The 17,567-nt window shown below is 39.0% G+C and overlaps 1 protein-coding gene across 1 annotated transcript in view; it reads left to right on the plus strand.

Moving 5' to 3' along the window:
• The window catches only part of nompA (no mechanoreceptor potential A), a 76,528-nt gene that overhangs the window by 4,332 nt on the left and 54,629 nt on the right, over window positions 1-17,567 (plus strand). Inside the window, exons 2-14 of the mRNA XM_074097646.1 lie at window positions 10,131-10,242; window positions 11,121-11,206; window positions 11,329-11,587; window positions 12,170-12,451; window positions 12,553-12,685; window positions 12,773-12,915; window positions 13,173-13,359; window positions 13,998-14,110; window positions 14,935-15,003; window positions 16,019-16,789; window positions 16,880-16,970; window positions 17,061-17,164; window positions 17,252-17,546. Coding sequence (XP_073953747.1) covers window positions 10,176-10,242; window positions 11,121-11,206; window positions 11,329-11,587; window positions 12,170-12,451; window positions 12,553-12,685; window positions 12,773-12,915; window positions 13,173-13,359; window positions 13,998-14,110; window positions 14,935-15,003; window positions 16,019-16,789; window positions 16,880-16,970; window positions 17,061-17,164; window positions 17,252-17,546 — 2,600 coding nt within the window. The 5' untranslated portion in view covers window positions 10,131-10,175. The remainder of the gene's footprint in view (window positions 1-10,130; window positions 10,243-11,120; window positions 11,207-11,328; window positions 11,588-12,169; window positions 12,452-12,552; window positions 12,686-12,772; window positions 12,916-13,172; window positions 13,360-13,997; window positions 14,111-14,934; window positions 15,004-16,018; window positions 16,790-16,879; window positions 16,971-17,060; window positions 17,165-17,251; window positions 17,547-17,567) is intronic.

The raw sequence follows: 17,567 nt of genomic DNA on the forward strand, positions 1-17,567 counted from the left end.
TGTAGTACCTATCTTATTTAGTATAGGTCCTAATTTTTTATCTTTATATGTATGCAAAATAATTTGTAGTGCATTAGGCGGGTTGGCTGAAGTAACGTACAGTCACCAGCATTAATATTTGCCACAGTGGAGCGTGCAAAAATATCTGACACGTCCTTCCGCCCCTAGAAATAGAGTCGTGTCAGATATTTAGGCACGCTTGTTGTGTCAGATATTGGTGCTGGTGACTGTACCTATCGGTCGGTTCCTTCTGTTTTACATACGCTGACATAAAAGGCTGATAGCTATTATTTCTGTGTCTAATAGTAACCATTCTATGTATATTCACTTTGTAATATATATTTACTACTCGTCTCTTGAACTTGATAATGATTAACTATAAAAAACCGGCCAAGAGCGTGTTGGACACACCCGAAATAGGGTTCCGTAGCCATTACGAAAAAATTAAGTAATATTTTTCTAGGGATTTAGTATTTTGTACGGAATATTCCAAGTTTAGGTATATTTTATACCTTAGGCTGCTCTATTTACTCTTAAACTACTAATAACGCTCGATTTTAATGAAAATTTGCACTTTAAAGTTGAATATTTTGCAAACAAATCACTGAGTCGAAAAATCGTTTTAGCAACCCCCCTAATGGTTTTAAAATACCTATCCAACAATTCTCCACACTACAGGTTGGATGAGAATCAAAAATCACCCCCACTTTACTCTAAAAAAAATTTGTCGGCATAGTTTACATATAGGTATATTCGTGAAAAATTACAGCTTTCTAGCATTGATAGTCCCTGAGCAAAGCCGCGGACGGACAGACATACAGACATGGCGAAACTGTAAGGGTTCCGTTTTTTCCATTTTGGCTACGGAACCCTAAAAATATTACTGTCAAAATCTTAAGACTTTTAATTATAATTACTTTGTGTTGTAGCATTAAACGTTTAACTTTACTTATACTTGATAAAATCAAGGGTCCCGATATCAAGTTGAAACAGTCTTCCGGTAGATTTTTAAATATTTCTGAAACTTCAAACAGTTAAAAAACTAGATAAAGTACCTAACTTCTCGGTAAGAGGTACTTACTTATTGATTTTAATCAGATTGATTGGCAATATTGAATAGGTCAGAAGATACCTTTCAAGGTAGGTACCTACTGCAATAATAGTGCGGTTAGGTATGGTACCTATTATATATACTTATGTACTTATCGAGTTAAAAAAGAACCAAGCATAATCAGTATCTATCTTCATTTGAAACACATCCTCGCTCAACTTTCGCAACATTCCAAAACTACAGCAGCACAGGAGTGTTCACATTGACAATCGAAGGGTGCGCCTTCTGGATGTCGCAAGGGCCATGGCCTGGGATGGCTTTCCCACGACCGGTCCTAGCCCAGCCCACATTTCTACAATAGTTCGCCGAACAGTTTTCACACCGAATCGACACACCCGATCGGCTGGCATGAAAGCTGTTGCGACAGTTACAGTCTCGCATCCGCATGGCTCTCTTTAATGACAGTTATTGTGGCTGGTGGAATTTTGCTAGTTGGTGCTACTATCGTTAGGTCTGTTCGATCATTATCATCGTATCAGCCGTAGGACAGTGGACGTCCTAAGGCTAATATGATGATAATGATCGATATTGGACATGCCTCCCCCATCATCCCCCATGGTCTGTTTAATGCTTGTGTCATATTTGGGATTGCGTTATGACTTAACAGCGACCAGCTTCGCCTTAACAACGGTGTAACTTTAAAGAAAAGTAGGTGTAAAATTAATACCCGTTTTTCTTCGTTTTTCGCCTTTTTCTATATGAAATTAATTTACAACATTTAATCAACAAAATAAAGAAAGAAAGTCAGGATAAAGGCGCTACATATTACATCTCTATTTCCTCAGAAGTACAGTCACCACCATTTATATCTGCCATAGCGGAGCGAGCAAAAATATCTAACACGCCCTTCTGGCCCTGGAAATAGAGTCGTAGGTATCAGATATTTATGCACGCTTGTTGTGTCAGATATTGGTGCTGGTGACTGTACACCGGTGTTGATCCAGGACGCATCTCTAGTTATCATAATCTATAAACTTTCCCTTTGAATCACTCTTATCTATTGATGAAAACCGCTATAAAATTCGTCGCATAGTTTATAAAATCCAGGGTAAGTATATACAAATCGACATACTGTAAGACAGAGATAGGGAAACAAAAAATACATTACTTAAAAAATTAAAATAAGGGTAAACAGTTTAAAATAACAACGAAAATATATAGCAACAAAAAATACCACTTGGTAGATACTAATTTCCTTATTAATAACCTAATCAACTTAGAAAAGTTCGAAAACTCCCGACATTGCAATGCAATGTCTCAAAAACAGTTGAATCAATTATTTATCGAACATAGCTAAGTAAGAACTACCGCAAAAAACTCACTTTCTATAGAAAAACACCCATCTAAATAGGTCCTTCCGTTTGAGAGCTACGATACTACAGCTAGACAGACAGATATATACATAGTGCATGGCGTCAAACTTATAACACGCCTCTCTTTTTGCGTCGAAGATTAAAAACAAATTCAACCACAAAGATTTAATAACTAAACCCAATAGTCAATGCGTGAGATGCAAAATATCGGCCAGACAGCGATTTAACGATTCAGATAACTGTAGAAAATTTGGATGGACGTCATTAAGTGGAAATGGAAATGCCGCAGCGAGGACATCGCTCGTACACAATGCGCCGGATGCTCACATCCGTTTTTCATCGGCACATTTTGGTAAGCGCCAAAATTTTCATAGTTTCGGGCCTCCGAGTCGCTTTGTTATTCAAATTTTCCATATTTCAACCAATCACGAGCGTCAAGGCGAATAGTTTGCGAAGTACTCCGATCTAAATTACCCATAGCGAAACTATTTTTCTCGTCAATTTCTTGCAAAGAAAACTATCTTCTTTTTATTTCCATGTTATCAGTTACATAAGAAAAAGGTGACTTTTAATACGATTTTTTTTACGATCATTACGTAAATTCTGCATGCGTGGCGGAAGTGGTAATAATGCATGTATGATGCAACAAAGCAGAATGCATGATGTCAGTTACCAATTGATGCAGACACAAATTACCTGCATGTAGTAGTTTTAAACAATCAAATTTAATAAGCTGGGCACCAGCAAAAAATATATTTATGTATCAAAAAAACCATATCGAAAAAACAAACTGAGACATGGATGCACGGAAAAACCAGAAAAAGAGACCAGCGCTGGGAATCGAACCCAGGTCCTCAGCAATCCGTGCTGCGTGCTATAACCCCTACACCACCGCTGGACAAGAGTCTAGACACAAATTTCTCCTATGCGCACATAATATCTCAGGTCGCTTTTTTCTACTACGCTGGTCTGTTTCTGGTTTTTCGTCTCAGTTTGTATTTTCGTTATGGTTTTCACGGGATACCCGTAAAAGTAACAAATTTGGAGTTGAAATAGAAAATACAAAAAGACTCCAAAAAACCAATCATGATACCAAAAAAATCCTCCTAGTAACAAGAGTATCTAGGTATCTTTTAGTCACCATGGGTACTCTAGACATATGTAGGTAGATTACACCGACAAAATTGTAAAATAATAACAATATATATTTTCTTACGGTTCCTCCCTAGTACCTAAAGAGGGGATTTATTAATCAGGTAAAAGAAGTTGAAGAGTATGGATGCTGACTGATGTAAAGTAACCCGTCAGCCCACTTCACATTTGGTTTTGTTTCGATTAGTGTACAGTCACCACACCAGCACCATTTATGGGACACAACAAAGCCTTCTGATATGACTTTATTTCTAGGGCCGGTATGACGAGGCAGATATTTTTGCGCGTTCTGCTGTGGCAGATATGAATGCTGATGACTGTACAGTCGAACAAAATGAATCATTACCCAGCAGGGTGGAACCATTGTGCTACTAATGTCATGTTGACATCTCATACTTTTGTCAAAGAAATCATAGTGAAATCAATTATTAAAAGGTTCCACCCTGGGTCATGTTTTAATTTGTTCGACTGTACGAGTACATGTATATCAATTTATTCCGCAATTATAAATGCCCTATAATGCTCGTCTCTTTCTGCGAAAAATTTAAAAACTGTACAATAACAAAAGTTCGCAATTTTCCAGCCCTAATTTCACGCGTCTGCGCAATGTAACGGTATCGATGGCTGTGGGATCCATTACAAATAATGCCGGGTGCGATCAATAGCTGTACAGTTATTGTAACATGTAGACCAGTGTTCATGCACAATTTATATTTTATAAATTAAATAGCTGCTTTGTGCTCAGTGGCACGCACACGCAATGTCTATAGGTACACTTGATCAAATGGTACATCGTGCCACACCTCTACGTATTAGATTGTGCTGAGTAGGTACATAATATATATAAAAAAAACACATAATAGATAGTAATGATCAGAAGAAATGTTTGCCCATCATTAATATCAGTAGTTTTTTAGTACACAGAATCATAAATTGAAAACATGAGGAAAAGAACTAATAGCACACGAGATAACTTGGCACCCGAGCATAGCGAGAGGGTGCCAATATTTCGAGTGTGATATTGGTGTTTTTCCCGAGTTGAACACTGTTTTCATTTCGACTACAAGGAAAGTAAAAAAGTATATGAGAAAAAACGTATGGAATAATAAAAATAACTAAAATTAATAGAAAAAAAAAAATACAATTCATAAAGGACGTCACATTTTTGTTAAACATCGATCGAAGGTTAATTGGTCATTGTAAAAAAAAACAATCGACTTTATTGTTAAGCAATAAGTAATTAATTTCACAAAATTTTAAATGTTCAATATACTCGTAATCATTAGAGACAAACAGTAGATAATTATGCACAGTAAAACAGTGTAAAATTCTTAGTTTGTAACGTTTTTATAAAGTCCGTAACTAAAGTGTTTTTAGTCCACACAAATACCTATTATTTAGTAAAAGAAGCTTAATATTATTTGTAATGAAGTCGCTTAAAAAGTAGCGCATTCATTACTTAGGTCATAATTGAAATGATCTGTCTATGCCTAACTTAAATAAATACAGTTTTTGTTTTAAGTGTTTCACGTCTGTAAAAAACATAGGTAAATATAATGGCGAAATCGATAAATTCCGAGTATGGCCTCTTAAAAAAGTTTATTTATAATTCATTTATTTGCAATAAGTGTTGGTTATAATCAGTGGCGTAGCTAGGTAACTAAAGGCCCTGGGGTAAAAAATAAACTAGGGCCCCAACTAAACTGTTTAAAATCGTTTGTTCCGTGTTCGCCGTGTTCCGAATTCGACGTACTCCAGATTTGTCATTTATAGTTTGTAAGTCAAGAGTCCGAGGGGCCTCCTCAGCTTGGGGGCCCCGGGGCACTGCCCCGTCTAGCCCTCCGGTAGCTGCGCCACTGGTTATAATGGTCTTAAATTTAAAGCAATAAAAATGTTAACACACTTAGCTAACTATAATAGCATGCAAAATATAAAGTTAAACCTAAAAATAAAATAAAAATAATGTCAATGTTATGTATAGGTAGGTATTATGTCTAAGTGGATAATTATGATAATGATATTGGTCAGTAATAAAAAGGAAGAAAGATTGTTTTGATACGCTGTAAATACTCTTATTAGGAAGTTGATGTTCTGTAGTTACTACTACAAAAGTAGGTACAACTAATTGATCATGTTGATAAAGATAAACAGAGGCGTTCAATGTTATTTATCTCTCAAAACAAAAACTTCCTTGTGGCAAGATAAGCATTGCCTATGTGGTATGTCCATGCTATGCGAAAGTGGACATGCACGTTTATCGTTTTACTATTTGCGCATATCGCTATTTCAAGGCATTTCGATAAGGACCTTATAACACTAGCGATTTGCGGGCGAGCTGAAAGCGTGGCTAGCGCGCAGCGAGTTCTCAGGGATCGCGCAACGATATCGCCGCGAGCGCGCAACGATGTCGCTGTGAGCGCGCAGCGAGATAGCCGCGTATAGCGCCGAAGACGCCCTATTATTATTGTATGAGAGTCTACAATATGACGTTTTTGGTGCTATACGCAGCTAACTGCGCGCTCGCAGCGACATCGTTGCGCTCTCCCAGCGAACTAGCTGCGCGCTCGCTTCGCTTTCAACTCGCCCGCAAATCGCTAGTGTGATAAGGCCCTAATAGTTGGCTATGTCGTGGCATGCCTTATTAGACCACAATCACAATCGTTTTCATTTCTTTCTGTCACACAGTGTGGGATGAGGGTAGAAAGAGACGGTAAACTTCTGCACGTTAGACAATAAAACGTACGACCTCCGTCAATTTCACGAAATGACCAGCTAAAATTGACCATAAGATGTCATGAGAACAGGCTAGATGAGTTAGGTAAGGAAAACCAAATATTTTTTTGCATTTTTATCCTTCATTTTCACATCTTCATTTAGCGCCAGTTAAGTCTCCTAAAGTGACGAAGTAGGCAAGTGTAAGTAGCGTGAATTTTACAACTTTCTTACATAATCACCGGACGAATAGTTATCTTATGTTGGTACATTATGAGATTATGTTATGACTACTTATACCTACTTACATGCATTTCAAACATACTTTGAAAATTTTACTACAAATTTTATTGATGAAGTGGTAGTAGTAGTGGAGGATGCTTTTAAGGTTCTGGACTGGAAAGGACGAGGCATTAACATTAATGGCGAGTACTTCACTCACCTTCGATTTGCTGACGATATTGTAGTCATGGCTGAGACCATAGAGGACCTCAGTGCTATGCTCGCTGACCTCAGCACCGAGCGACCGAGTTGGCCTGAAAATGAAAATGGACAATTATTTTATTAATTTATTTATTTGGAATAAAATACTTATACATAATATTTCAATTTTCCGTCATCGAAAATACAAACTGAAATATAGATGCATAGAAAAACCAGAAAAATAAGACCAGCGCTGGGAATCGAACCCAGGTCCTCGGCATTCTGTGCCACGTGCTATACCACTACACCACCACTCACTGCATCTATATTTAAGTTTGTATAATCGATATGGGTTTTACGAGATGACCGTAAAAGTAACAAAAAATTTGGAATTGAAATAAATAATACAAAAAGATTCCAAAAAACCAATCTTAATTTTCCGTCAGACTCCAAACTAGGCTGCGTCTGTATCTTGGTAGTCTGCGAGTGTGATTACAGATTAACAATTATTCAATTATGATTATAATGTTACCGCTACGTCGAAATTTATACAATGAAATAAATTATGTTAAACCTACAACTATAGCAGCCATTACAATTTCAGAAATAATAATTAAAACAAAATAAAAAAATAAAATTAGAATGTCCATTATTATTAACATTTACAACCCAATAAGTTAAAAAGAACGATATCATAATTTAAAATTACAGATTAAAATTATAATAAGTTAAAAGTAATTAATTACATCAGTTAGAAAAAATAAAATTCATTCAACAATAAAATTATTGATTTCAGTAAAGTATTAAAATTAAATAAGTCAAAATTAATAATTTCAGTTAGTACATTAGAATACTTAATTAAAATGTCAAAACAATAGTGTCAGTGTGTGTGTGCGCGCGCGCGGGAACGTGTGCATTTGTTAACCTACTACAGCAGAATAATTTGATTTACCTATTTTATTTTTGGTGCTTGATGAGACTTTCAGTTTCGCTATAAGTACGTCAAAGTCCGTACAAGACGAAAGTCATATCTAATGTCCATGTTTTGCCAGCTCCCGTAATAGTCGGAGGCTCTGCGCTCGAAGTTGTTAACGACTATGTATACCTGGGACTTACTTGCCTTTACGTTTGATAAGGGGATTGCCCCCTAAATACTAAAACCTAGGTACGTAGGAAAGTTACTCTAAACAGTGTTCTTCAATCTGTGGGTCGCTGACCCAGAAAGAGGGGGGGGGGGGGGTCGCGTTCTGATAAAGTTTGAAAAACACTGCTCTAAAATATACAGCAACAGAGAAGAGTGGCGAAATATTGTGATTCTGACATCTGAAGGTGATTAAAAATTGAGGGAATAGAAAGGACAGAAACAGATTTGTGGGCAGATGTTAGTGCTCGAGATCAAGACAGGAAAATTTGAATACAAAGAAAATTAAATTTGAATTCTGGAAAATGCCAGACTTAAACCCGATCCGATCCTTATGAGCACCCAGGTCCTCATGTAACTTAGGTACTACATTTTACGTATAATTAAATCGCAACCTTGTTCCTGATAGCCCAATCTTGCATCAATTGATGCAGCGGACCGGTGATCATTTTGCACAAGCCACATTATCATAAAACTATGATTAGCCTCGAGCTCGTGACTCATCTATTTTGACCGTAATTGCCCTCATTGACAGTGTTTTACTTACTTTATGCTATGCACACAAAATGGCTGCCGATGTTACTAAATAACATGTCATACCTACGAGTAGGAATGGTTTCAATATTCTTGTGTACAAATGTCATTACTCGTAAATTCTACTAAGTGAGAGTGTCACCAAGTTACCTACTATAACCAATTTCAAACCAAGTGGTAAATCTCTGATTTAAGTAAATTTCTGCTAATTACCAGAAATTAAGCAATTTTCTGCTAAGTATCAGAAAATGTAAGTACTTAAATTTTTTAGAATTTATTAACAGTAGGTAATTGGGCCAACCAACTATTTTACCGACACTTTGGGCGTCTCCTGCGTTACCAAAAAATCCTACTTCCAACAAGGTTTTCACGGTGTAGGGTGGCATGTATTCATGTACATCATCTATTAAATTACAGAAAAAACATGTTTACTTACAAAAATCTGCAATTGTTTGAAAAATGTTGCGGACAGATTAGTGTCGGTAAAAAAGTTGATTGACCCAATTACATTTTCATGAATGTTGAGATTACCTGCTTAACCACCGATTTAAATATACTTAAATTACTCACTAAATATGAAAAAAAATGCACAATATTCGCACGTAGGCAAAAGTGTAGTATGCACTTAAATTGCACGAATAGACCTGTCTGTCAACAATAATGAATAGACCTGTCTGTCAACTTGAAAGTTCGACTTTAGCGACATATTCATTTTATAGGAACTTGAATAAAAATTGATAGACCACTTATTTTGCTGATGGTACATCCCTGAAGCGATCTCATCTCACATCGGATAGATAAATATATTTTTTTTCGATTTTGTCTATTATTGTGTATTTATGTAAAAAAAGGCAATTTGAATGCCCTACGTGCTCATTTTAGCCTACTTAGTTTCAATGCCTCCCTTTTGCTGAGTGGCCTCTACAACTCCTTGTCCTTTGTCCGGTGCTCCGAAATGCTGTAAAAGCCATCTGAGGCTATAGGTTGACAAACGAGTCCTGGGCAAAAGAAAAGCGGCATATTAAAAACCGGCCAAGAGCGTGTCGGACACGCCCAAAATAGGGTTCCGTAGCCATTACGAAAAAATTAAGTAATATTTTTATAAGGATTTCGTATTTTATACGGAATCTTCCAAGTTTTGGTATATTTTTATACCTTAGGCTGCTATTTACTCTTAAACTACTAATAATAGATAAAAAAAAAATTATGAAATTTTGAATGTACCGATTTGTCGGCATAGCTTAGGTACATATATATCCGTGCAAAATTACAGCTTTCTAGCCTTGATAGTCCCTGAGAAAAGCCACGGATGGACGGACAGACAGGCAGACAGACAGACATGGCGAAACTATAAGGGTTCCGTTTTTGCCATTTTGGCTCCGGAACCCTAAAAATGGATTGGCAACACATTTTACAGACAAAAAAAACTCTCGCAAATAAATAGGGGGCACTCGCAAATGCGCGCATACAAATACAACCCAGTCAAACGTGTAGGTTCGAGGTTCGTTGTTCTTCAACGCCGACATAGACGGTTTGAAAATGCTGTCTTACAATGTCTTGTTGGTTCGCATATTCATGCGAATGTGAATTTTCAACTTTGCATTTGTCGCAATTCAATTTTGATTTACATTGCTGCTTGCCCTATTGATTTTTAGGGTTGCCAAGTCATTACATTGCTTGTGCCAGGCTCGCTTGTCCTGTTCCATTTGTCGGCCTAAACGTGATATGGACGTTCTGGTTGCAGGTGGCCACATGTGTGGTCGGTGACGCGAGCCAGCACTGCAGGAAGATGAAGCCGCGAGGGGCGAGCGTCATGCACGCCTTCACCGCGCTCACCATGCTCACCATGGCTAATGGTAAATCGTAATCCTAATCCTGCTAAATGCGAAAGTTTATGAGTATGTGTGTGTATGTTTGTTACTCCTTCACGCTAAAACCGCTGGACGAATTTGGGTGAAATTTGGTGTCTTGATAGCTGGATATCTGGAACCACGCATAGGCTACTTTAAAAATCATGATATTCTCACGGGATAGGGATAAAATCTTAAAATAACTACCACTGGGCATAGACCATAGAGACATGAAATTCGGCATGGTTGTTTTTAATGCAACGTTTTTAACGACCACGATGTAATGTAAAATGATGTAAAGGTTTTCATCGGATTCTTTGGCACACTGGGACTGGGACTTTATTACTAGACCTAGAATTTTACATAGATACTCACTTTATGATGAAGACTTGTACCTAATAGGGACAGGTTTTGCGGAATTCCCCGCGATAGGGGAGCTCTGCAATGGGCGCAGGTATAAGCTGGTATGCTGGAAATAATATCCTGGAATAACACTTTTTACTTAGTGATTCACTAATTTGTTTGTTATAGGATGGACCGTGATTAGCTTTTCTAGCCAACCAATTAAGTTTTCTGTACAATAAATACCTGATATTTATTTTTCATGACAGGTCATTTTCTGTGACGTAGGTAGACATATTGGGGTGTGGCACTGTCAATCAATATTTTGCAACATTTTTTTTGTAAACATCCTCATTTATCGTATAGGTGATTGGCAGCTCATGGGCAGCTCACACTATATCGCATAATATTTACTTTGATAATTAACGTATCACATCAGATGAACGATGTACTCGGGCATAGTAACGCGATTAATCTCACAGCAGTATGTTAATCTTCTTTACCTAAATACGATAATTATCATTAAATATATTATATTTCAGCCCAAACGACGTGTAACCAAGGAATGGGGAGAGTGATGTACGAGAGACTTCCAAATCAACAACTTCACGGATTCGACGATGACGTCGTAAGTATGACGAAATAGATAAATGTTTTTGTTACTTTTGTTACCTCAGTAACACTCTTCTCAAATGTTGAATGAAGCCATGAAGGATAACAATATTGATAAAATGTTTTTAATTTACACAGGTACGTGAAACGGCGCCACCTTTTCGTGTTCTTGAAAAATGCCAAGACTTGTGCCTACGTGACCGATCCGGGAACAGCTTGGTCAGGACCTGCAATTCCATAGATTTTCAACCTGGAGCGCGTATAGCTGCCTTCAGTCCGGAGCCAGAATATGAGGAATCTACCTGCTACTTGACTAGGGAACAGGCTGCACCAGAAGGCATTGGCACTCTGATGATAGTGCCCAACAGTGTCCATTTCAACGAAATTTGTCTCACGTGTAAGTACCTATTTAAATCACGCGATCAACCCTGATATTATTATTATTATATTTAGCTTACAACTGTGCCCCACTGCTGGACAAAAGCCTCCCCTTTTTACAAGCTTTTATTTAGTTTCACCTGTCCCGTTGTCTATTTGTCTCTCTGTCTGTCTGTTTGTAATCAAATCTTGCAAGTTAAATTTGACCAATTTCCAGTAGTCAGGTTGACTTGAAATTTGGAATACTTATGTAAATCACGTGACAATACAATAATCTAGTAGTGCAATCCTGGTAGTTCAGCTAGGGTTGTCTCCGCGGGACGGAACTCTTCAACGGTTAATAGCATCGACTTGAAATTTGGTATGCAAATGTAGTTTGGGTGACAATGCAAGTACAGTCAACAAAAACAACAGTCAGCAAAAAAAGCTTGCTTTAAAAATGAAATTTTTATGGTTAGGTTATTACTTCTATATCTCTCTATACAGAGCTATATTTGGCCGCTCGCCTAGGTTCCGCGTCTCTGTCATCTCGCCACCTCCGCTCTAAACCTCTGAACCCTAATAGCTCATTCGAATTTTATTAATGTTTTATCATTTTTAGCAAACCGTCCAGAACGTGAATGTCCTTCCCGACGCTACGTTTTTGAGAGACATGCCCGTAAACGCCTGAAACTACCGTCGTCAGATCTAAAGGAGATAATGGTTGCTAACCGCACTGAATGTGAGGATAAATGCTTGGGAGAGTTCAGTTTCGTCTGTCGGTCAGCTACATATGACTCAGCTCTGAGGACTTGCTCGCTGAGTAGGTTCACCAGAAGAACCCACCCTGAATTACTAGAAGACGATCATAACGCAGATTACTTGGAAAACACTTGTTTAAACGGTACGAATGTAGTAATTAAAATTGTAAAGAACAGCCAATCCTCTAGATCAAAAATAAATAAGTATCTAAGTAAGTATACCTGAGTTAAATTTGATTTTCAGCTGAAAGGAGATGCGATGGTCTAGCTGTATTTATAAAAGAAGAAAACAAACGTCTCGGAGGACCTTTTGAGGCCGATGTCTTCTCCAATATGACGTTAGATGAATGCCAATCTATGTGCGTCCGTGCCGAAAAGTAAGTGACCTGTTTAGGTTTTGAAATCAATAAACAAAATTGCATCCAGTAGGTGTGCTCAGCGGGTGGTTTCAACGTTTGTTGCAGGTATTTTTGTCGGTCCATCGAGCATGACGCAATGACGCGCCAGTGCGTTCTCTCTGAAGAAGATTCGGTATCTCAAAAGGATGATGTGACCGTCAGTGCATCGCTAACTCATCACTTTTATGACCTTGTTTGTCTCGACAATCGTGAGTTTCTTTTGTTTTCTCGTCATAACACTTTATCTGCTTTTAGGCTAACAAAACTAAACTAAATTATGTACTTACTCACTGAGTCGTTTACTTGTGTTAAATTGTACATAATTGTAGACAATCAATCAACTAATTGACTGACGAAGCTAACAATATAATCATTTGCTTCAATGCTAAGGTGAATGTCATAATAGAGTATGATGTCGAAATAAGGTTTTTCTCACAATTATGATCAGTCTCTCATCGGGTGACAGCTCGCGGCACGGAGTACCCGGACAACAGTGTGACGTCACACTTGTTCTCACCGGGCCGGCGGCCGGACACGGCCTTCCAGCGCTACCGGAACAGCCGCATCACTGGCGAATTCCATTCGGAAATCACCGGACGTTCCCTCAGCGAGTGCCTCGATGAATGCCTCCGACAAACCAGCTTTCAATGCAGGTACGCACAGTCAACTAAGTAATTAAAATAGGTAAGTGATTACTTTTGTACTTTGTCACTTTCAATCGTTACATGATTTCGTATGGCTTTTCAAACATGAGGTTAAAGTGACAAGGTACAAAAGTTTTTTTTATTCGACTGGATGGCAAACGAGCAAGTGGGTCTCCTGATGGTAAGAGATCACCACCGGCCATAGACACCTGCAACACCAGGGGGATTGCAGATGCGTTGCCAACCTAGAGGCCTAAGATGGGATACCTCAAGTGCCAGTAATTTCAGTTAAAGTGATCACTTATTTATTAGGTTGACTGTACAAATCTTTCAACGAGTATTTTTCAAACATGACCTGAAAAAACAGTCCTAGATATAAAGATTGATTTTTTGGAATCTTATTGTATTTTTTATTTCAATTCAAAAAGTTTCTTTCTTTTCTTTTTTTTTTCTTTTTGTATTATCTATATAGTCCTTATTTCAATCAAACCACCCATTATTGTTCGTTGACAAAGTGTCAATTTCATCACAAGCAGTGTTTTTATGCCAAACGAATTCGCGCCAAACGTGCCGATCCATAACACATTCGAGTTCATTGTCTGATAATGAATGACACATAAATTTTATAAAAAATATGCTTGTTGCAGATCAGCTGTGTACAGCGATCGTGCGAGAACCTGTCGACTTAGCAGATACAACCAGAAAGACGGCATGAGACTACTCTACGATCCTGACTTTGATTATTACGAGAATCTGATGCGTAAGTATAACTAAGTATGTTGAATTACCTCGTCACTATAACGGAAGAGTTCAATGAGCACTTTACAGTTTCAATTGGTGTCTAATAAAAGTGAGGGCAGTGACGTACGAGGCTGATACTACATAGATACTGTCATCTAAAGATATAAGTGATCCATTTGATAGGCCACAACAAGGCACGCGGTCGCAGTCGACCCGATCCTACGCCATTGAACCTATCTGCGGTCCCGAAATAGAACGAGCCCTAATTGAGTGAATTACTCAACAGGATAATGATGTTCACAACATCTATATCAGTTCTATGGCCCGGATATAATGTTACTGAATAGCAAAGTTATCTTATGTGACCAAAAAGTTGAAAAAGAACAGATCAGATAAGTTGATAGGTATTAATGCGGTAAACTAGACCAGAGATATAGATTTGTTGTTCGACCTTCCTTTTCTAGTACATCTATCTATAATTGGCCCTTTTGTATTGTTTTTCATTGTACATAACTACTTATGATGGATAAAATCCCCGGTAGACCTGGTTTGACTTATTTGAATGGTTTCTCAATCACAGGGACGTAGGTCCGAGCCCCGGATGCACCTCTAAGTTTTTCTTCATAATTTGGAATCTATATGCGAAATTATATTTGAATTTTAATTTTAAATCGGAGGGAAACATCGTAAGGAAACCTGTGAAGCAATTGAACCATGTGTGTGATACCAATCCGCACTGGGGCAACGTGGTAACCAAGCTCTCTTAATCTGAGAGGCGTGCTAAGTAGAGAGACGCTTAGAGAGATGTACGACGGTTATGTATTGTTATTTGTGTGGGAGCAGACCAGCTAGTGAGTGGTGAGGCGGATGCGAGCGGCGGGTCGCAGGCGCCGTGGGGGCGGCCATCATCAGGTTCGGTGCATGGTAGACGACGCTTGAGGCATCAGCTTTTGTATAATGCATGGCAGATTTATACTGGGGCAATGCGAAACCTGTTATACCTATTATCCCAAGCACAGAACTAATGATAAAAGGAATAGAAAATGTCGAGCGAGCTAAGAAATAAACCGCGTATTTGGCTAAAATGTTACCATTATTATTTATTTTCGTAGTTCGGTCTGTTCTAAGTTAAGTTCGAAGCTATGCAAAGAAGTTGCGGGAGCGATTGCGGAAGGAAATATAATTTCTCTATTTCTTTTATTACTAACGTTCTGTGGTTTTAACTTCAACCCGTCTTTTTAGTTTTTATTCAACGGTATATTACCTAGCCTGACTTGTAAATGTGTCAATGTAAATCTGTCTTTAGTTACGTAGAAAGTTTGTTCTCCGAATCTATAGAGCGTTTTCTTGAAGGGGTAGGTACCTATGTAACGTAAGTAATTAAGTAGCAGCAGTAGTCGTAGAAATCGTAGTTAGTAGTAATGTTTCATTATTTCATTTGTTTGATATTCATAGGAGTGGCCATATATTTATTAGGTGTTGCGTAGTTACCATTCCTTGTAGTCTGTAGAAATTAGTTGTAGTTAAGTATATACCTACTCACTTATATTTGTTATTTATTGCTAGTTATGTTATTTTATTATCCTGTATTTAGTTTTGGTCTTCTTTTTTTCAATACGCATGCCTCTTTGCGGTTAGCTTAGTTTACAGGTAGAGGTGTTCAAATGTACCTACACCTTACTACCTACCTAGATACCTAATAAGTTTCTTGTTATTAAAATTGTTATTGTACAGCTTCAAAAGCGAAATGTTGTATTTAAAATGTAGATTTTTACATATTTTTTTCTTAATGATAATTGAATGCACCCTCTAGTAGACACATTAGAAAGATTTTTCCGGATGCAAATCTACAGTTCTATATCAAGTTTAGCTGTTGGTATAAATCTTAACTTATTCCCATCACCAACTAATCTTCTTGACTATTCAGGTGGTAATGGTGACCGAGATCGCGACCGCGACCGCGACCGGGACCGCTACCCTGCCGGCGTCGATCGTTACCCTGACGACGACCGCTATTCTTCCGACGACGAGCGGTACGGTGGACGACCGGACCGGTACCCCGACGACCGCTACCCGGCCGGACCCGACTACCCGGATCGATACCCACCGGGCGACCGCTACCCTGACGACAGATACCCTGATGACAGATACCCCCCCGGAGTCGGACCAGATCGCTATCCCTCCGACAGATACCCAAGTGATAGATACCCACCAGGTATCGATCGGTACCCTCCTGGTGTCGACAGATACCCAATTGGCTCAGATCGTTACCCTATTGATAGATACCCTCCAAGAGACCGGTATCCCACCAGCGATAGGTATCCCGGCCCTAACAGATATCCTTTCCTCGACTATCCCAGTACTAACGATATTGGCAGATATCCACCTCAAGAGCGCTATCCTGTTAGTAGATATCCCATAGACATTTACCCTGACAGATATCCTCTCGAGCAGTATCCACCTGACAGATACCCGACTCGAGGTAGTGGTGGAAGGTACCCGTCAAGACCTGGGGTGGGTCCCAGCCGTTATCCTGACCGATACGATCAGGACAGAACTCCTGGCACTAGTGACTGGGGACGGTATCCGTATGGTGGCCGGTACCCTGTAGGTGTAAACAGGGATCCGATACCACTCGGCGGGGACCGTTACCCGGATCTTTATGACAAATATCCGCCGACCGGATCGTCATATCCTGGTAAGCACGATTCCTTTCACCCAACGAATACATAAGCTGTAGTATTCAGAGTTGATGAAGTATGTTGTTATTAACGAAGTGGTTTTATAGGACGCGGTGGTTATTATGGTGGTTCTGATTATCCAGGCTCGAACCGCTACCCCGACAGAGCCTTGCCATTACCACGTCCAGGAGCAGATCGGTAAGTTATTTTTTTTTTCTAAGTGTCATAATTTCAAAATATTTCCATTGACATTTAACATCATTATATTTAACATTGGTTTTACCACAGGTATCCGATTGAGCCTCGGCCAAGTTACGGTGTAAGACGACCGTTGGATAGGCCTGGAGGCTATCGTGGTAGCTATCCTCCGGCTGGAGTTGACAGGCCGATTGGTAAATAATGCTGGTGTTTTCGTTCCTTATTGCTTTGAAATATTTCAGTACTCATTCAATACGTATGAATGTCGTTTGTTTGTGTAGGTGGAGGTTACGGAGGATATGAACCTGATGGGCCTATTGGACCAGTCGGCGCGCCAATCGGGCCAGTAGGAATTCCAATCGGCAATCCACTTGGGGGTGCACCCATTGGTGGTCCCCCAGCGGGCCACAGACCGTGGCAGGGGTCACGATGTGAAGATGACACTTTCCGCCAAGTTGGCAGGCAGCGCATGCAGCGAAGATATGTGCGACGTTTTACAACTGCTCAATCCCTAGCGCATTGCCAGCGGGAGTGTATTGAAGCGCGTGATTTCGTTTGCCGAGCTTTCAATTACAGGTAAACTTAATCGAGCACCCA

The sequence above is a fragment of the Choristoneura fumiferana genome, chromosome 14, assembly GCF_025370935.1.
Source record: "Choristoneura fumiferana chromosome 14, NRCan_CFum_1, whole genome shotgun sequence".
NCBI classification, from domain to species: domain Eukaryota; kingdom Metazoa; phylum Arthropoda; class Insecta; order Lepidoptera; family Tortricidae; genus Choristoneura; species Choristoneura fumiferana.